This window comes from Garra rufa, chromosome 9 (assembly GCF_049309525.1).
Source record: "Garra rufa chromosome 9, GarRuf1.0, whole genome shotgun sequence".
Taxonomy (NCBI): domain Eukaryota; kingdom Metazoa; phylum Chordata; class Actinopteri; order Cypriniformes; family Cyprinidae; genus Garra; species Garra rufa.
In genome coordinates this window covers 7881835-7904328 of record NC_133369.1, presented here as the reverse complement: position 1 = coordinate 7904328, position 22494 = coordinate 7881835, and the positions used below count along the sequence as shown (strand labels likewise).

Sequence of the window (22494 nt, the reverse complement as noted above, 5' to 3'; positions counted from 1 at the left end):
AAATGTATGCAGCACATGGATAATTGTGTATGAATCTATTAATCAATTTAAGTCTAAAATCATCCCATAACTAGTCCTCCACATATTTGAACAGTGATTCAGCAAATGTGAATGTCAAACCAGACGGAAGACAGAAGACATTACTCACAGAGCTTTTCTGCAGCATCTCACAGCTGGAATGAGTCTCTCATAGTTTGAAGGAGACGTGAACCTCTTTGGGTTGAACTCATCCAGAACCTTCTCTGACATCAGCAGTACATAAGTCAGCAATGTGCACATTGACGAGGAGAGATCTCTTCCTGAACCTTCATCTGAACTGATGTAACTCTGGATTTCCTCAAATAATGAATGATCTTTGAGCTCCAGTAAGCAGTAGAATAGGTTGACTAAAGCTTCATCTCTGATATCCTCATTTTGTTGTTGTTGTTTAATGTATTGAGTTGTTTGTCTGATGCTCTCTGTGGTGTCTTGAGTGTGTTTGATCAGGCCTTTGAGCAGCTTATGACTGGACTCCAGAGAAATTCCCATCAGAAACCGCAGGAACAGGTCCAGATGTCCTCTCTTACTCTGCTTTGCTTTATCAACAGCTTTCTGCAGTAGCTCATGCAATGTGATATTTTGTTTTTGGTCTTTAAAGAAAAACTGAAGCTCTGTCATGTTCTTGTTCAGGTAACAGATGAACACATGCACTGCAGCGAGGAACTCTTGAACACTCAGATGCACAAAACTGAAAACCTTTGTCTCATAAAGACTATCTTCCTTCTTAAAGATCTCAGCGATCATTCCTGTGAACTCAGTGTCTTTACTCACATTAATACCACATTCATTCAGATCTTTCTCATAAAACACAATGTTTTCTTGCTTCAGCTGTTCAAATGCTAGCTTGGCTAATTTCAGAATTATTTCTTTATTTGATTCCAGGAGCTTGGTATGTTGTTGTTCTTCTTTTTTGTCATACTTCTTGTTCTTCATGTTCATCTGTATCCGCAGGAAGTGGATGTACATTTCAGTGAGTGTTGTGCTGATGTTCTCTCCATTGCTCCGGATGAGAATATGCTGAAGTACTGTGGCAGTGATCCAGCAGAACACAGGAATGTGGCACATGATGTAGAGACTACGATTCGTCTGAATGTGTTTGATGATTCTGTCGGCCAGAGTCTGATCTGTGATTCTCTTTCTGAAGTACTCTTCCTTCTGTTGGTCAGTGAATCCTCGCACCTCAGTGAACAAACCTACACATCGAGGAGGAATCTGATTGGCTGCTGCTGGTCGTGATGTCACCCAGACAAGAGATGATGGAAGCAGAGTCCCTTTGACCAGATTCGTGAACAGCACATCTACAGATGATCTTTCCTCAACAGTGTTCACTGACTTACTTCCAAAATCCAGACACAGGCGACTCTCATCAAGTCCGTCAAATATAAACGCAAGTTTAGATTCTGTATATAACTTTTTCTTCAGGTCCTTTAATTCAGATTTCTCCAGGTCCTTCAGTTCAGGATAAAACCTCATCAGAAACTCATGGAAATTGATCTTTTTGTCTTTAATCATGTTGATCTCTCTGAATGGAAGCAGAAACACACAGTCTATATCCTGACTGGTTTCATCTTCTGCCCAGTCCAGGATGAATTTGTGCACAGAAAAAGTTTTCCCAATGCCAGCGACTCCCTTGGTCAGCGCTATCTTCTCCTCATTCTTTCTCCTCAGTTCATTAAATATATCTTCACATTTGATTGGTTTGTCCTGTGATTTCTGGGTCTTTAGAGCATCATCAATCTTCAGAATCTCATGTTCCTGATTGACATCTTTCATATCTCCCTCTGTGATGAACAGCTCTGTGTAAACAGCCTTCAGATCGGTGCCATATTGTTTGTTGCCCTCAAAAATATTTTCTGCTTTCTTCTTCATGTTGGTTTTGTGAGTTTTCAAGAAGTTGACCAGCGGTATAACTAAAAACAAATAAAACAACATAAAAATAAATTTCACAAAAAAAATGTTTTCATATCATCTATTTAAACTTATAGTTATTCTTCTTGACTAACATTTCTGACTGCTACTCCTCCTCGAGCTTTAAATCTCCAAACTCCAAACTCAGGCCAGATCTTCAGACTGATCTGACTCCAGTTGCTGTATCTTTTCTAACTGATTGGATTTACGGTTTTCCTAAAAATGAGGATTAAAACTGGGGAAAATCCGAAAGACTTACATTGAGGGAATGTCCAAATGATCAGCACTATTCAAACTCACACTGACAAGACTCCCACAATCCCTTGAGACTCAATCAAACTTCTCTTCTATGTTATTTCTAATCCAATCAAACTCATCTAAGGCAAGTCATGTTGCAAGTGTCCACTTCCTGTGAAGTGATGTTCCCATGTTCCCTTATTCCCTATGCCCTTCACAGTGCCCTTCCGACTGAACATGTTCGCTCCCTTCGGTTTGTAATCTCACTTAAGATAGCAGAATACCTTGTCAAGTCCACTTCGCAGTCCAATTATTGGTCGAATGGAACGCACCTGTCTTGGGTATTCTATAGTCTTTGTTTATATCTCTATCTTTCTATTTATGCTAACAATATGCTAATCATGCTAGTAACAAGTCAATCATGCGAACGACGTGCTAGTCATGCTAGAAACATGCTAGTTACTTGCTAATCATGCTAATAACATGATATAAACATTCTAACCATGCTAGCAACATGCTAGCAACTCGGTAGTTATGCTAGCAACTTGCTTTTTAACTTTTAAAACATTTTATACTTATAAACTTCTTAATTCCTAAACATTTTTAACTTTAACTTTTTTTACCTTTCTAAACTTTTCAAACTTTTTCAAACATCACATTTTCATACTATTGTAAACTGAGTATCACTGGGGAAAGTTTTATTTTGTATAGTTGTATATAATCTGCCACAAATGTGACTGGTTCTGTATATTTTAGTATCATTTCAGTTAGTAAAACAAGTATAGCTGTAAAAAAAAAGGTATATATATATATTTCTTTTTTTACCGCTGGAAGTTAAAACGCACCCTGTAAACCTCACTCCCATCTGGGTCACGGCACCAATATAACCCCTACACCCAGTTCCTTCTTGCACCTGCTCTGAGTGGATTTCAAACACGGGTCTCTGACACGAGACAAGGAGGCTAGTGCTCCTCTTGAGATCAGGGCCTCTACCGCTGGCCTCTTATACAACTATTTATGTCAGATATCACACTGCTAAACAGTCAATCACATTAGAGATACTGTGAATAAAAAGATACCTTGCTTGTATCTGTTCTCCAGCTGTTTAGCCAGATCATTCCGGTTCATCTTCGTCAGGATGCCCATCATGATCTTCACAGCTTCTTCTCGTCCAAAACACACCACCATCTTCTCCACTGTTTGTAACCCATCTGCATTCTCCATTTCAGACTTTGATATCCGCTCATGGTCTTTCTGTAAGTGCCACTGAAACTCCTTCAGATCAGCATTTACCAGGTCCTTCAGTGTGCTCTCAAGCAGATCTTTAACAGATGCCATCGTCCTTAACTGATTCACAGCTGCAGAAAAACAAGAAGATCAAGAAGTAATTTCACTCTTCACATGAGGATCTAAGTGCTCAAATGTTATTTGCATGATGAAGCTATAAGCAGAGACAAATTAATGATAATAACATATTGCAGATGCAGATGTTTTTTGTTTCCCCACTGAACTACATCTTAGACAGAATTTCGGAAACTCTTTTCAATTCTGCATTTTTTTATTCATAGGATCTTGAAAGGGGGAAGCTTTCTTCAGAATTTACACTTGTTAAACCAGAACCATTTCAGAAAACTAGTAAAAAACAGTCTACAACAGAAGTGAGAGCAAAACCACGTGGAGAATCACTGGCTAAATTTTGAAATTTGGATATACAAAAAGGCAAAAAGGTGTTTATCTGTAATCTGAACTGTATATGAAAGCATATACCTTTAGAGAAGTTTAATTGCTAACCTGAAAAGTACTCATACTCTTTGAATATTTTCAGAACAAACACATGATAGTTGGGTCAGTTTAATACAATTATAAATCTTCTGCATAAAGCAAGAGTTTATATTCAACATCTATACCTCTAATTGACTGTGATGACCTTAGTACTGATGATAATGGTTCTATGAGTACAAGATGAGTATCATGTGCGAGTGCAATAAACTTGGGCTGGAGACTTGGGTGGTTCCACACACCACGCAACCATCCTGGAGTGAAAGTCAATGCTGCACTTGAAAATCCGGCTGTAAAGCGTGATCCAGTGCTTTGGCACACTTTGAACATTTTGAGGCGAGCAGTCTGCGTAGCTCAGATTGAATATGACAAGACCAGACTGCTTTGAACTCAGAGCTGGTTACTGCAGTGAGTGTAGAAGTTAAAGCTACAGCTTCCAAATCATGTTCCAGACTATGTTGTCACGGTACACACATCCGCCGTGTTCTCAGGTCCCGTGATCAGTGTGTGTGTGTGTGTGTTGTTCGTCATGCTCATCAGCACATCTGCCAATCATTCCCACAACAGGTGTTCCTCATCATTACGGCTACTTATTCTCACCTCATTCTCTCCTTCCCCGTCAGATTGTTCACCCTGGTCTTTCTGTCGTTGTCTTTGGAGTTCGGTTCGTGTTGGATGTGTGTCTTCGTGTCAACTTTGGATTGTCGTTAAATATCATAGGTAAACACCATCACCCTAACTGACCATCTTCCTATATGAATACCTGCTCTGCCTTGACCCGTAGATGACAGAAGGGTGGTCAGTGGGCCCCACAAGTAAGTCCTCCATCTCTCTGTGACCCAAACGCATGCTAGTGCCTCTTTTCTACTGTGGAGTACTTCTGTTGTGCTGCTGACTGCCACTGTAACAGGATGCGCATGCTGGTCTGTAGGGCTGCACGATTAATCGCACGATGTTTGGAGGCGTGCTTAGTCAATGAAGCCGGTACTGTGATTAGTAGTAAATCTCCATCACATGCGCTCAGATGGAGCGGCAATTAATACACAGAGCCATAAATCACTGATAAGCCAAGCCAAATCGCGCTCAAAATCTATTTGCTGAGCGACAATCACGGCTTTCTTAAGGTCAAGAGGCACTTCCAGCAGCAGTCGTTCTCTGATGAATTAGTTTTTTCTACCAGCTGATCGCGTATCACCTCTTTCTCCATCGAGCCGAATTCGCAGGTGGCAGTAAGTTCACGTAGAGCAGCGACATATTGGTCCGTGGTCTCACCCGCACGTTGGCTCCGTTTGCGAAAGCGATAACGTTCAGCAACCACATTAACTTTAGGGACTAAGAAATCCTGCATGCACTCAAAGCAGAACGTATTGTCTCCCTGATCACTCACATTTAGGGTGCAGAACTGTCTTGACCCTCGGCTCCAAGGCAGTGTATCAGAAGAGCTTTCTAGCATTAGGTAGCTCCTCACCCAGGGCCAGCGAGAAATTGTCAAAAGTTTTGATCCATGCTTTGAATTAAATCTTATTTGTGTAGTCTACACAATAAAAACAAAACTTTTTTTTTTTAAATGACGGAAACATGCGCTTTCTCAAGAGCATATTCTGCATATAAGCTGTGATATGTTACAGTTTTTTTCTTTTGTTTTGTTAATTGATTATTTATTTAGAAAAATATATTTCGCTTTCTTTTCTCTATTCGTAGAAGCGCTGCAGTTGATGTGACCATGTGAATCCTCATGTTCTCTTGATCATACTGCTTTTTGCGCATATAAAATTCATCCCTTGAAACAAATTTAAGTTTTTCAATGGGTCACAGCCATGTAATTTAACTGAAATTTAAAATAATCTTGTCGTTAACAGTCTTAACGACTGTCGTTTGTCGGTCTTGAGAAAAAAAACAAAAACAAAATAACATTCCCATTTCTAATACAGTCTAATAAAAGGGTCCCACTTTATATTAAGTGTACCTAAAACCTGTGAACGTATATGGTAACTAAATGTGTACATAGCATGTAACCACTGAAATACATATGTAGGCTACATATGATTTTTGTATTCAGGAATTTGTGAACACTGAATTCGATTTTTTTTTTCTTGAGATCAGGGGAGTGAGGTTTACCTGTGCAGCACCTACCGCTGGCCTGTGTTACAACTGTTTATGTCAAATATCACTCTGGAAAACAGAATAAAACGATACCTTTGTTCTCCAGCTGGTCAGACAGATTATTCTGGTTCATCTTCCTCAGGATGTTCACCATGATCTTCACAGCTTCTTCTGCTCCAAAACAGGCCACCATCTTCTCCACTGTTTGTAAACCATCTGCATTCTGCATTTCAGACTTTGATATAAGCTCATGATCTTTCAGTAAGTTCCACTGAAACAGCTCCAGTTTATCTTCTAGATTCTTCAGTGAGTCTTTGAGCATTTTTTTAACAAATGCCATCGTCCTTAACTGATTCACAGCTGCAAGAAAACAAGAAGATCAAGAAGTAATTTCACTCTTCACATGAGGATCTAAGTGCTCAAATGTTATTTAAATGATGAAGCTATAAGCAGAGACAAATTAATGATAATAACATGATGAATAATTGCTCTGAACTTCTGATGTCTATGATACTGTAAGTGTACAGTCGTGACCAAAAGTTTTGAGAATGACACAAATATTCGTTTTCACAAAGTTTGCTGCTAAACTGCTTTTAGATCTTTGTTTCAGTTGTTTCTGTGATGTACTGAAATATAATTACAAGGCTTTTATCAATAATAACATGACATTAATGCAAAGAGTCAGTATTTGCAGTGTTGGCCCTTCTTTTTCAGGACCTCTGCAATTCGACTGGGCATGCTCTCAATCAACTTCTGGGCCAAATCCTGACTGATAGCAACCCATTCTTTAATAATCACTTCTTGGAGTTTGTCAGAATTAGTGGGTTTTTGTTTGTCCACCCGCCTCTTGAGGATTGACCACAAGTTCTCAATGGGATTAAGATCTGGGGAGTTTCCAGCCCATGGACCCAAATTTTCAACGTCTCAGAGCCACTTAGTTATCACTTTTGCCTTATGGCACAGTGCTCCATCGTGCTGGAAAATGCATTGTTCTTCACCAAACTGTTGTTGGATTGTTGAAAGAAGTTGCTGTTGGAGGGTGTTTTGGTACCATTCTTTATTCATGGCTGTGTTTTTGGGCAAAATTGTGAGTGAGCCCACTCCCTTGGATGAGAAGCAAACCCACACATGAATGGTCTCAGGATGCTTTACTGTTGGCATGACACAGGACTGATGGTAGCGCTCACCTTTTCTTCTCCGGACAAGCCTTTTTCCAGATGCCCCAAACAATCGGAAAGAGGCTTCATCGGAGAATATGACTTTGCGCCACTCCTCAGCAGTCCATTCGCCATACTTTTTGCAGAAGATCAATCTGTCCCTGATGTTTTTTTTGGAGAGAAGTGGCTTCTTTGCTGCCCTTCTTGACACCAGGCCATCTTCCAAAAGTCTTGTCCTCACTGTGTGTTGAGATGCGCTCACACCTGCCTGCTGCCATTCCTGAGCAAGCTCTGCACTGGTGGCACTCCGATCCCGCAGCTGAATCCTCTATAGGAGACCATCCTGGCGCTTGCTGGACTTTCTCGGATGCCCTGAAGCCTTCTTAACAACGCAGTGGAAAGTTTTTTCGGGATTAAGTTAATTTTCATGGCAAAGAAGGACTATGCAATTCATCTTGCGTCAGATCAAGGCTGTGTCTCATTGCTAGTTTTACTTGACCTTAGTGCTGCGTTCGACACTATAGATCATGAAATACTCATAGATCGATTACAAAACTATACAGGTATTCAAGGGCAGGCTTTAGGATGGTTCAGATCATACCTGTCCGATCGCTACCACTTTGTTTATTTAAACGGGGAGTCATCGCAGCTAACACCAGTAAAGTATGGAGTGCCACAAGGATCTGTCCTAGGTCCTCTACTATTTTCAATTTACATGTTACCCCTCGGTAATATTATTAGGAAATATGGGATTAGTTTCCATTGTTATGATGATGACACTCAACTATATATTTCAACAAGACCAGATGAAACTTCTAACTTAGCAAAGTTAACAGAGTGTGTTAAAAATGTGAAAGACTGGATGACCAATAATTTTCTACTGTTAAATTCAGATAACACTGAGATATTACTTATTGGACCAAAAAACAGTACACTGAATCTCTTAAACTGCAACTTGCAACTAGACGGATGTACTGTTATTTCCTCTACAGTCAAAAATCTGGGTGTTATATAAGACAGCAACCTGTCTTTTGAAAATCATATTTCCTATGTTACAAAAACAGCATTCTTTCATCTTAGAAACATTGCTAAGCTACGGAACATGTTACCTGTTTCTGATGCAGAAAAGTTAGTTCATGCATTCATGACGTCTAGACTGGACTATTGTAATGCACTACTAGGTGGTTGTCCTGCTTCTTCAATAAATAAGCTACGGATAGTCCAAAATGCAGCTGCTAGACTCCTTACCAGATCAAGAAAATATGATCATATTACCCCAATTTTACAGTCTCTGCACTGGCTACCTATTAGGTTCCGTATCACTTACAAAATATTACTTCTTACCTATAAGGCCCTTAATTGTTTAGCTCCTGCGTACCTAACTAGTCTCCTACTACACTACAATCCCTCACGCTCCCTAAGGTCGCAAAACTCTGGACTTTTAGTAGTACCTAGGATAGCAAAGTCCACTAAAGGAGGGAGAGCCTTTTCTCATTTGGCTCCCAAACTCTGGAATAGCCTTCCTGATAACGTTCGGGGTTCAGACACACTTTCTATGTTTAAATCTAGATTAAAGACTCATCTCTTTAGCCAAGCATTCACATAATGTATCTCATAACGTTGTAATTTCAGTTACATCTGATGAAATTCACATTAATATTCTTCAGCTTTGGCTAAACCATCATTTTTGTTTGGTCGGAAGTTGGAACAGCAGCTACGCTAATTATTTCTTTGTTTCTCTGTCTCTGCCACAGGATTTCCATCCCGTGGTAACTAGGGTTTACACAAGATTCAGCCCGGATTCAGAAGAAGAGATGATGCCAACCCCTCAGAGGACTGCAGATGATGCCAGCCTTGAAACAACATACAGCACTACATAATTTTCCTACAAGTTGATTACAGCACACAAACATTGCAATTAGTGTTCATCATCTGTTTGATTACACAGTTACTGATTTAATATTTATATCATATGTACATCGACTCAACATACAGTATTCACCACTAATAAGCTACTAAATATATTGTAGTAGCCTAAAACTTTTGTACTGTCATGATCGGGGCTGTGGGTTTTCCCTCAGCCACCTGAGGTCGCTGTTCACACTGCACCTTTGATTGCATTCACCTGTCTTTGTCATTAACACTGATTTCACTCACAGCTGTTCACTATCTGGACTATTGTATAAAGACACTCACATCTCACTCCTGCTTCATGTCTGCATTGTCTTTTGTCCTCTATGTTATTTTGTGTTCTTGATATTCCCTGGACTTTGATCGTGCTCTTGATTTTGTTATTTTGTGTTTAAGTTCACGTTCAGTTTGTGCCGTGTTGGCTTTTTGTTTGTTTCGTTTTGTTATTTTCATTAAAATTACTTTCCTGCATTTTGGACCCAGACCCATCATTACTCTCACGTGACAGAATGCAGACATCCATGATGGGTCCAGCGGGGAGAATTTTTTTTGAGGGGGCAGCAACCACCTGCTCGGTTCCGGACACTCAGGGGATGTCGTTTGAGGCGGCGTCGGCAGCTCGGTTCGAGTTCATCTACGCCTGCCTGGCGGCGATGGACACCCGCAGTGCCGAGACGGCGCGGAAGCGCCCCTGCTTTGCAGAGGAGGTGGCGGTGACCGCTCTCTCTGTTCCGGACGCGGCGGTGACCGCTCTCTCTGCTCCTGATGCGGCGGTGACCGCTCTCTCTGCTCCTGACGCGGCGGTGACCGCTCTCTCTGCTCCTGACGCGGCGGTGACCGCTCTCTCTGCTCCGGACGCGGCGGTGACCGCTCTCTCTGCTCCGGACGCGGCGGTGACCGCTCTCTCTGCTCCTGACGCGGCGTTGACCGCTCTCTCTGCTCCTGACGCGGCGGTGACCGCTCTCTCTGTTCCTGACGCGGCGGTGACCGCTCTCACTGCTCCTGACGCGGCGGTGACCGCTCTCACTGCTCCTGACGCGGCGGTGACCGCTCTCACTGCTCCTGACGCGGCGGTGACCGCTCTCTCTGTTGCTGACGCGGCGGTGACCGCGTTCTCTGTTCCGGACGCGGCGGTGGCCGCTCTCTCTGTTCCGGACGCGGTGGTGACCGCTCTCTCTGTTCCTGACGCGGCGGTGACCGCGTTCTCTGTTCCGGACGCGGCGGTGGCCGCTCTCTCTGTTCCTGACGCGGCGGTGACCGCGCTCTCTGTTCCTGACGCGGCGGTGACCGCTCTCACTGCTCCTGACGCGGCGGTGACCGCTCTCACTGCTCCTGACGCGGCGGTGACCGCTCTCACTGCTCCTGACGCGGCGGTGACCGCTCTCACTGCTCCTGACGCGGCGGTGACCGCTCTCTCTGTTGCTGACGCGGCGGTGACCGCGTTCTCTGTTCCGGACGCGGCGGTGGCCGCTCTCTCTGTTCCGGACGCGGTGGTGACCGCTCTCTCTGTTCCTGACGCGGCGGTGACCGCGTTCTCTGTTCCGGACGCGGCGGTGGCCGCTCTCTCTGTTCCTGACGCGGCGGTGACCGCGCTCTCTGTTCCTGACGCGGCGGTGACCGCTGATGTTCCTCTAGCGGCGAGGCCAGCTCGCGTTCCTCTGACGGCTGTGCCCGCAGACGTTCCACTGGTGGCGAGGCCAGCTCACGTTCCTCTGGCGGCGAGACCAGCTCACGTTCCTCTGGCGGCGAGGCCAGCTCACGTTCCTCTGGCGGCAGTGTCCACTCACGTTCCTCCGCTGCACGGGCCTGGCCCGCCATCCCTCCCCCTGAGTTGCCTTCCTCCGTGCCTCCTCCCTCCAGACTTTGGGAACGTCTGGGAGCCGTTCCGTAGGGAGGGGGTACTGTCATGATCAGGGCTGTGGGTCTCCCCTCAGCCTCCTGAGGTCGCTGTTCACACTGCACCTTTGATTGCATTCACCTGTCTTTGTCATTAACACTGATTTCACTCACAGCTGTTCACTATCTGGACTATTGTATAAAGACACTCACATCTCACTCCTGCTTCATGTCTGCATTGTCTTTTGTCCTCTATGTTATTTTGTGTTCTTGATATTCCCTGGACTTTGATCGTGCTCTTGATTTTGTTATTTTGTGTTTAAGTTCACGTTCAGTTTGTGCCGTGTTGGCTTTTTGTTTGTTTCGTTTTGTTATTTTCATTAAAATTACTTTCCTGCATTTTGGACCCAGACCCATCATTACTCTCACGTGACATGTACAGCTGCTCTGCAACAATTTGTATTGTAAAAAGCGCTATACAAATAAACTTGAATTGAATTGAACTGAATTGAATCTGATCACTCTTCATAACATTCTGGAGTATATGCAAATTGCTATTATAAAAACTTAAGCAGCAACTTTTCCAGTTTGCAATATTTATGTAATTCTCAAAACTTTTGGCCACGACTGTGGTATCAATATATATGACATGTTAGTATCGTATGCACTAGTGTTTTTCAACCATGAATAATGATGATGCAGATGTTTTTGTGTTTCTCCACTGAACTGTGTCTTAGACAGAATTTATGAAACTCTTTTCAATCCTGCATTTTCATAGGATCTTGAAAGGGGGAAGTTTTCTTCAGAACTTAAACCTGTTAAACTAGATCAATTTAAAAAAGACTAATAAAATATTTTTTTCAACTGTCTTCAACATAGTTGAGAGTAAAACCACGTGGAGAATCACTGGCTACATTTACATGGACTTATTCCATGTAATGTCTAGATACTGGATTCTGATTGGCTAGCAGGTGTGCAGTAAAACCGTTTAATGCACAGGTAGTTCCAAGTCAGTTTAGTCACCGTTCTATATTAATGCGCTGCTTTAATTGATGCACGCAAAAGGAGAGAGAGAGAGAGAGAGAGAGAGAGAGAGAGAGAGAGAGAGAGAGAGAGAGAGAGAGAGAGAGAGAGAGAGAGAGAGAGAGAGAGAGAGACTTTTTTTGACTTTTGACACACTTTATTAAAACATCTAAAACCAAACACTACAAAGCACCCCGGAAGAAACACATCACAATTTGTTCAGGAGGCATATGTATGCAAAAAAAAAATATATATATATATATATATATAAACAAATAAATAAAAATAATAATAGGTAAACAATAATAAACATCAACGTACATCACCAGTTGAACATTACTTCCCCATCCTCACAAAGTGACAATAAGGCTCCATTTGCACCCCATTTGAGCTCAAACTCAATCAAATTGTTTGTCATTTGAAAGAATCTATGCTCCACACTTATTCTGGATTCAACCAAAGCAGTAAAAAGTTGAAGAACATTTATATTTCGCCCTTCAGCGGCCAGTCTACAAGACTTCCAGATGGCTAATTTGGCTTGTCCAATTATAAAATTTGCAACAGTGCACTGCTGTCTGTACACTCTTGAATACTTACAACCATACATGAACAGTGTCTTGTTAAAAACAAAGCCCAAGTTTCCAAGTAAGCCTTCCATCAATGTGAATAACGGGGCCAACCTAAAGCACTCAGTGAACACATGAAAAACAGATTCTGGTAAAGAACAGAAGATACAAGATGGCAAAACATTTGAATTGAATTTAGAAATGTGAGAATTGGTGGGCAATGCACAATGCAATAGCCTCCACTGCAAATCTCCAGATCGTTTGGGTAGGGGGCCCTTATAGAAGAGCCTCCAAGAAGGAGAAAGACCAGCCGGAACCGTTAAAAAACTTCTCCATTTAGTATCACCTCTGTCTTTAATACGCTCAAAATGATCCATTTTGACACATATCTGGTAGAGGTCTCTTTTTCCGGCAGCCTGAAAATCAAGCTCTTGCAACCTATCAAGTATCAACAGTTTTTCTTCCCAGCCACCCTCAACACAAACCTTGGGAAACAAAAATAACTTAGGAAAAAACACTTTAGAGGGGCCTCCAGACAGGAAACAATTAACAAACAAGAGGAGTGTGGAAGGAAGAGCTGCTTTCAACCCACCAATGAGATGCTCTACCATCCTAACTGATCTGAAACCAGCCTGACTGCAAATATCCTCAGCAGACCTCCATGTTTTAGACGTGGCGTTAACCAAGTTTGAAACTTTGGTCAATCCTTTTCTTATAAAGGTTTTAATGATTGTACTGGATGCACAAATATTATCACCTAGAAGAGGGTTATAAAACAGTGGTTCTTCAAGACCAAAATGATTGTTTTCGTGTCTAATTAATTTAAACCCTTTCCAAACTTCTAACGCGGAACCATAAAATTTTACATCAGTTAAACACACACCAACATAAGAAGAGATCAAAAACAGTTACCTATCAAGACCGAACCCACCAAAAGTTCTGAGCAAAGCCAAACCAAATGACACCCAAGGCTTAAAGTCCACAGGATAGAGGTTTTGGACCGCCTTTAACCTCATAGCTTTGACTTTAGCTGTCAAATCAATCAACCCTTGACCCCCTTCATTCACTGGCAAATAAAGGACTGCAGGGGGGAGCCAATGGTAACCATCCCAGAAAAAATCAACAAAAACCTTTTGCAAACGTTGCAACAAATCTTTTGGTGGGTCAAGCACATTTAAGCGATGCCACATCATGGAAGCTACTAAGGTGTTAATGATGAGCACTCTTCCCCTATATGACAACTGAGACAAAATCCATTTCCATCTTTGTAAACGTCCAGAAACATTTTTGAGAATACCATCCCAGTTCTTCTGAATAAATTGATCAGTCCCAAGAAAGACTCCAAGGACTTTGAACCCTTCCAGACTCCAAGAGCAGTTCTGAGGAAGTATGGGAGGGCCTCCATTCTCCCATTCGCCCATTAAAAAGGATGCACATTTTTGCCAGTTGAATCGAGAGGAGGAGGCTTTCTGATAAACCTCCAAAGATGCATTCAAATCCAAAACATCCTGAGTAGATTTAATAAAAACAGTGACATCATCAGCATAGGCACTAAGTCTAACAGTATTCAAATCTGTGGAAGACGGACACATTGTTGATATGCCACCCAACTTGTTTCTTAGTGCGACCAATAAAGGTTCAATAGCAATGGCATATAGAATTCCTGAAAGACCACACCCCTGCCTTATACCTCTGCTTATTCTGAATGGTCTAGTAAGGGTTCCATTAATTTTTAGCATGCTGTATGTGTCAGTATACAAGAGTCTTATATAGGCAATAATAGACGGGCCGAAACCAAAAGCCTCAAGGCACTTAAACAGGAAACCATGATCTACCCGATCAAAGGCTTTCACTTGGTCCAAAGAGACAAAACCAATATTAAGGTTGTATACTTTAGCAAAATAAATCAAGTCCCGAATCAAAAAGATATTATCAAAAATAGTCCTTCCTGGAATGCAGTATGACTGATCTGCATGAATCACTGAGGAAATGTAGAGTTTAATCCTGTTTGTCAAGGACTTTGAGAGTATTTTATGGTCAACACCGAGTAAAGAGACTGGACGCCAACATCTGATATCTTCGAGATCACCCTTTTTAGGCAAAAGGGCGACCACAGCTCTGCGTAAGCTCATTGGAAGTTTACCCATTTTAAAACTTTCCATAAAAACAGAAAACAAATCCCTTCCAATTACAGGCCAAAAATGTCTATAAAATTCGACATTAAAGGTTGTATCAGCGATTTCTAGCTTAAAACATAAAGTGTCAATTTCAGCTGACCTTTCTTCATGATCCGCTCGCTGCCTGCCCCATAAATTGTCTGTGAAAAAACCGCGTCTCTCTGGTCAGCCTAGGGTCCGAGATATGCCAAAAAAACAATCGGCGCTGTCAACACACCACAGATAACCAAACAGTGTTCCAACCAATCAGCGTCAGGGGTTTGGTGTTGTGGACTTTCCTACTGGTGCTGGGATGTGAGGGAGGCGGAGCGAAAGTCCACAACACCAAATCCCTGACGCTGATTGGTTGGAACACTGTTTGTTTTTGTGTGGAAAGGTTGGTAGTGCCGATTGTTTTTTTTTTTGGCATATCTCGGACCCTAGACTGACCAGAGAGATGCAGTTTTTTCACAGACAATTTATGGGGCAGGCAGCGAGCGGATTGTGATGAAAGGTCAGCTGAATTTGACACTTTTTGTTTTAGGCTAGAAATCGCTGATACAACCTTTAAGACCATCCAATCCAGGAGCTTTGCCAGAAGACATCTCTTGAACAGCTGCAGATAGTTCATCAAAAGTCAATAGTTTTTCAAGCATAGATTTCTCCCCTTCTGAGAATGTAGGTAAATCCTGAAGGAGAGAGTCAGCCATCTCCTCATTGCAGGGTTCAGCCCTGTAAAGACCTTCATAAAAGGACAGTGCATATGAGATAATCCCGTGAGCATCAGTGATCCTCCTCCCCTCTGGAAGCTTCAAGCAACCTTAAATCTTCTTCTCCACAGGCTTTTTCTCCATGTTAAAGAAAAAGGATGTAGGAGCATCCATACTTTTAAAAGTTAAAAATCTTGCACGGACAAGCATCTCTTGGGCTCTTTCCTCCAATAGATTCCGCAAAAGAAATTTTTTGCGCTTCAAAGATTCAGCAGTATCAACGATGTCCCCTTCAAGTTTAAGATGAAGTATTTCTTGTTCAAGCTGTGCCATCTTATTGTCCAAAGAATGCTTACTATGTGCAGAATAGCTCTTGCAAAACAATTGGATTTGAATTTTGCCAATGTCCCACCACTGGCTCAGGGACTTGTACTGTGTTTTTCTCTCTCTCCAGGTTTCCCAGAAATAAGTGAAAGAGTGCACAAAGTTGTGATCTAATAATAATCTGCTATTAAATTTCCAATGAGAATACTTGAAAGTGCTGCTTGCAGTGATAACATCAATACATACCACATGATGATCAGACAAAGCAGTAGGAAAAATACAGCTGTTATAGAAGAGGTCTCTTTTGCTTTTTTGAACATAAATCCGATCTAGCCTAGCCCCAGATACCATATTGGAGTTCACTTTCACCCAGGTATATTGCCTAACCTGAGGATATGCTTCTCTCCAAAAATCAACAAAATCATGATAGACGATCAACGACCGAAGTACAGCTGCTGAACTACTGTGGGGTTCTTTGTGGTTCCTGTCCAAAGTATGACTTAAAGTGCAATTAAAATCTCCAGCCAGTACAATTGTTCTATCATGAGAAACATGTCTTAAAGCAGTTTTGACCTCTTCAAAGAAAATAGCACGTTCCGACCCAATGTTGGGTGCGTACACATTGACAAAAGAAAAATCAATACCATGAATTGTTACGTCAACTCTCAATAACCGCCCAGAAACCAGATAAAATACTGACAGGTTCTTTGTAATCAGGTGCCAGCAGTATATCCACCCCTGCACTAACACTAGAGCCATGACTTAAAAACGCCTGACCCTTCCACTCACTTAACCACTGTATCTGATTTTTCACATCTGTATGTGTTTCCTGTAAAAATACCACACCAGCATTCTTCAACATAGTATAATCAAAAAGCCTAGCCCTTTTCACAGCATCACGGCACCCGTTGATATTTAAAGAACAAAATCTTAAAGGTGCCACGAAGATAAATAAAAAGTAAGCACTCATTAACACCAATCCGCAAGAGATTCGAAATAACCAAGCCATACTCATTTTTTACCTTGCACGTTCAAGAAACTTCTAACATTTCTTCTTAGAAGTTTCTTAAGATGGTACTGTTTAGGTTTGTCAAGCTCGTCAAAGGAAGCTTTTCTCATAGCCACTGTACCAGACAACAAAAACAGTTTCAGATCAGGAAAATAAGACTCAATTTTGGGTTTACGAAGCCCCTTTGTGATGTCAAGAAAATTATTAATCTGCTGAACCGAATAAAGTTTAATCATACCTCCAGAGGCAGGCTCAGAACCCATCGCATCATTTTCCATCATCGCAGTATCTTCCTCACATTCTTTATCAGAATCAAGATCTTGAGATGGAAAGATGGATGGATAATCTTGAGATTATCTTGATTAAACGATTCGTCTATGAATGCATCACACTCAGTTTTATCCGCTTGCGTTTGTTTTCCAAAACAAAGCGAATCAGTCTCAGGCACGGGCTGCAAGCACACCTGCTCCAGGCTCCTCTCTGCTTGCGGTTCAGCGGGAATATGACTCGACCCGGCCACCTCCTCAGCAGCCTTCACCAGGACGTCTTTAGTGGCAACCAGTGCCGGTCCCTCGGGCAAGTCGCATGGCGCCGAAAATGCCTCGCCCGACCGGAGTTCTGCTTCCCCGTCGGCCGAAGCAACATCAGCGCCAGCCGCCCTCTCGCTGATCTCCGCATCTGCAGCTCTACCAGCGGGAAGGCCCACCGGCCTGTCACGATTCGGGCAAGTTTGTCTGACATGTCCAAATTCTCCGCAAACAAAACACCTCATCGAGTCTGAACTAATAAAAATAGTGTAATCCTTGCCATCAATGCTTAGTTTCACAGACAGGTTTAGGGGATCGCTCTGTGAATTCAGAATCATAAAGGCCTGACGTCGAAAGGACATTACATGTTTAATATCTGGGTTTTTGCATCCAAGCGGAATCATTTTAATAGGACTCACTATTTTGCCATACCTCTGGAGTATTTGTTCTAGTTTTTCGTTTTTAACAAACGGAGGTACGTTAGATAAAACAACTTTCTTGGACGGGCTTGACAAAGGCAATACAGGCACGAGAGTGTCCTTAACTGTCAATCCGGTTTTGATCAAGTCATTAACCATTTGGATTTCACTTAGAAAAAACACAATGGCTTTGTTCATACGAGAGGCAGATTTTATATTAACGCCACCAACCGCCGCATTTACAGCTACCAAACAATCCTCCATTGACACCTGAGCATCAGGCATGCATTTACAACCATGCCTGAGCGTTAACTGCGAGAAGTCATCTGCTTCCGACCCCATTATCCCCTCTCCCTGACCGAAATCAGGAGATAAAAAAAAAAGAAAGTAGGAAAAACTCACTTCAACAAAGATACTCTCACCCACGCCAAATGGCTCCGTCCACACTCACTCCCAGCATGCACTCGCACAGAGAGAGAGAGAGAGAGAGAGAGAGGAGATGGCATTGTGCATAAATAAACTTCTTGTCAGCGTTTGCCTGCGATCCTTATTAAAATAGCCTAGATACTAGATCGCTACATTATATTCCTCAGGAACCGGGTGGTAAAGCTGCTGTTTTTGAATGAATTGTTGTTTGTAGAGAGAGACGCACAGCATGCAGGCAGGTAACGTTACGCACACACACAACTGTCATCTCTTGCCTTCACTATCTCTCTTGGTCGATCGATAATCTGCTGAAACAAATGCTATTTTTCATTCAAATAAATGTGATTTTACCGGACTATTTAATCCCTGAGTCTGATTTAAAGCGGCCAGAATGCTAGAGCTGCGTGTCATAACTGACGAAAATAACCGTCTTTTTTACCTATTCAGTCAGATTTTGCTGCAAATATCAATCCTAGTTTTAATTTGTCTTTTAACCATGGAATAAGCGGGATAATCAACGGCTTGCCGTGCTTTAAAGGATTTAAAATGCGCTTCGCGGAGGCAATCACCCTTATTAGCCTCCACGTCGTGCATTTAAAATCCTTTAACGCACGGCAAACCGTTGATTATCCCTTACTTGAGTAATCTAAATATTTACCTTATTCTGATTAAGACAATATTCTGGTTAAGAATATTCCTTTCATGTTCCTGTTTTACATGTCATTATGTCCCCACATCATTCGACATCACCTCCAGAACTTCACGTATTTACATATAGTTCATCTTCAATATGGTGCCATGTACAGTTTGGGGTGTAAAGTATAATTCAAAAACTGTGAATTGCTGGCCTTCTGGAAAGGAACCGTTTGCAGGTGTTTTGAGTTTCTCAGCTGATTGGCATGTCACTATATTCTGATCTGTTGAGATTGTGGGAATTGATGGGTTTTTGTTAAATGTGAGTCAAATTAACACAATTAAAAGAACCAAAGACTTAACCTACTTCAGTCTGTGTGCACTGAATTTATTTAATAAGTTCCACAATCTGAGTTGAATTATTGAAATTAATAAACTTTTCCACGACATTCTAATTTATTGAGATGCTTTTTTTAATTTAACAAACTACAACAAAAACATATACAAATATAACAAGACATCCAAAAAAAAATAAATCAATAAAAATAACAGAAAAGATAAATACAACCAAATGTCAATCTTCCAAATCATAATGTATATAATTTCACTTTTTAATCAACGTTAGCAAATACAATTGTATCTTTACATTTTTTTTACTATAGATGCATTGAAGAGAAACTATATATGAATGAAAATCAATCATAAAAACCTTTAGACAAGGTTTACAATTATTTTATTTTTTTTACTTTTATGAATATGAACTTTTCCAAATAAAATCATTAGATTCAACATAAAGTTAACAGATATACTTTTTTATTTAAAATATATTTGAACATGCTTTGAGGTCAAATCACAACTATAACCAGTTTTCTCTTGGACATACAAAGATAACTCTTCCTAAAACTTTTTTGAATGATAGCATTAAATAAATCTAGATATCCATTCTACTTTGGTCAAAAGTATTCTCCCAATAATGGTTAAATCTCTTTGAAGTCAATTATTGTAGATATTTTGAGCCTTTTTTAGTTTAGGTGAAAATTTAACTGTTGCTTCTCTGTTAAATCCTTTGTGATATTTATTCCTAAATATTTTATCTTTTAAAAAAATCTGGATATTACATAACACTTTTTCTTGTGACTCATAAAGAGACATTATTTCACATTTTGTTACATTAAGCATTAATCCAGAAGCACCAGGAAATGCATTTACTAACTGCAAAGCAGCAGGCGACTGTTCTTTGTCTCTCAAAAAGAGAACAATATCATCTGCAAGCTGAGATAATCGAATTTCTTTACTAAAGATGTTAACTCCTTAAACAGTTGAAGAGTTCAAAATTTTTGTCAAACTGTTATTTTTAACTTAATTTATATTTAATTTAATTTAATTTAATTTACTTTAATAAATAGCTGACTGTCTAACTTTAAACTTAAAGAACTCCTACTTCTGAATATATATGTCATTTAGTAACCTCCAAAAATCTGTTGTGCCATTTCTCGAAACTGACTGAAACATTTCTCATTACTAAACAGATTATTATTTAACTTTCAATATCCTCGTAGACTATTATTTTTAACTTTACAGCCAGCTGGAGTCTGAGCCAAAACAAGACATTTTCCTGTGTGTCTGTGTGAAATCTGAGATAATTATACTGCAGCTGTACTCGAGTGTACTTTACTCACATGTAGCTGTACTGCAGTGGACTACTGATGTACTGCAGACTAACAGCATTTTATCTTTGCACACACACCAAGAAGCCAGAAAGACTTTATATGTGACTTGGACTGTATCTCCATGTGTTTATATTACTTTGTTAATGGTGTTAAGTGTAAACCGGACAAATTGTGCATTCATTTTGATTTGTGGAGATCCAAAGTTGTTCTTTGTGTTATTGTAATAAAATTGCCAACTGTTAATTACATATAATTGGCACAATATTTACTATTAAATACCTTTAGAGTCAAACCTAGGTACTATTTATTTATTCTGCAGTTTTGAAGCTTTTTATTGTAAAATTCATAATGTTTTATTGAAAGTATAATATAGTAAATGCAATTAACAAATCATCAAATAACCTTTTTATTATGAGATGTCTGTATAATATGTGTTCTTTTATTTATTGGCAGGGCTTGTTTATTTTATGGAGGGCTTGTCTAAACTGCCCAATAAGAGACCATTAACTACATCTCTTCCTTTTAATTACACAAACGTCTCATTAAAATATCTAGAAATGCATAAAACTGATCCAAGATCAGATAAAAACCAAATAGACACTGGATCAGTGATTCGCCGCTGGTAGTAATCTCAGTCAATGAGTTCACAGAGATCATCGCTCCACATTTTTAATAATGTTCCCTGTGGTTCACTTAAAATAATGGTAACATTTAAAACATTTTCTTCCAAAGGATTCTAAAGGACTCAAATACAGTCAGACGTTCTTCAGCAGCAACTGATCATTTTGTGTCAGCAAATCAAGCCAGAAGCTCAACTTCACACTCTGGGAGACTTCATATTTATATCCGATGATACAGTTAAGCAATACAGTGAAGAGTGCAAATGAGACACTGCTCTCTTTTTTTTTTTTTTTGTGATTTTGAACAACAGCTACAAATAAGAAGTTAATATCGTGTTATACACAATAGTTCAAACTGCATTTGGTGCAGTAGGCTGAATATTAATTACTGTGGTTGGTCAGGCCGTGTGTCACTCGGAAAGCAACAGGCCAATCAGACGAGAGGCTCATGAATAGTAATTAGCCAGTTCTTGACAGAGCTACTTAGAGAGAAGCTGTAAAAATATCGAGATGGCTTTTGACACGTATACCACAAATATACAGTCAAACCCAAAATTATTCATACCCCTGGCAAATTCTGACTTAAATGGGCGATGGACCCCCCTCGCCAAGGGCCCCTGTTACTCTGTTCCACTATTACGACCTGTCCGACGCCCCTGATCAATAGAAAAGCCTTTATTGGCTGTTACAGCAATCAGATGCTTCCCATAATTGCTGACCAGCTTTTTGCCTGTCTCCACCGGTATTTTTGCCCATTCAGGTTTCCACCATCATGCTTGACATTGGGGATGGTGTTCTTAGGGTTTGAAGGCTTCTTCTTTTTAATGCCAAATGAAGGCTACATCATTGTGGCAAAACAATTAAATTTGTTTTATCTGACCATAAAACAGACGAACAGAAGTCTTCTTCTTTGTCCAGATGAGCAATTGCAAAGGCCAAGTGGGCTTTTGTGTGTGAGATGTTGCCACCAGCAGAGCCCAGATTCATCAGGATGGCCTTGATGGTGATCCTTGGATTCTTTTTTATCTCTCTCACTATCCTCCTGGCCAGCACAGGTGTCACTTTTGGCTTCCGACCACGTCCTCTGAGATTTTCAGGGTGCGGAATGTCTTGTGTTTTCTAATAATACTTTGCACTGTAGCCACTGGAACTTCAAAACATTTAGATATGGTTTATAGCCCTTTCCTGACTTGTGAGCAGGTCCTCAGTGAGCTCTTTTGTCTTAGCCATGACTGTCCACAAGCCAACAGCAGAGAGCTTTTGTTTTTCACCTGTTGAGTTGATTAAAACAGCAATAATTAGGATATTAGGTAATTAGGATGCTTTAGAACAGCTTGGACTATTTGGAATGGCATGGAACTTTGGATTTTCCCACAGACTGTGACAGTTTGCAAAGGGTATGAATAATTTTGGACATTCCACTTTTGTTCGAATATAAATA

The 22494-nt window shown here is 40.8% G+C and overlaps 1 protein-coding gene across 1 annotated transcript; it reads right to left on the bottom strand.

Moving 5' to 3' along the window:
• Positions 1-144: 144 nt before the first annotated feature.
• On the bottom strand, positions 145-17021 carry LOC141342529 (protein NLRC3-like). The gene is made up of 5 exons (XM_073846989.1): positions 16997-17021; positions 16772-16873; positions 6160-6426; positions 3264-3542; positions 145-1949 (listed from the first exon to the last, which is right to left on the bottom strand). The coding sequence occupies exons 1-5, from the start codon at positions 17019-17021 to the stop codon at positions 145-147; spliced, it is 2478 nt and encodes an 825-aa protein (XP_073703090.1).
• Positions 17022-22494: the final 5473 nt, after the last annotated feature.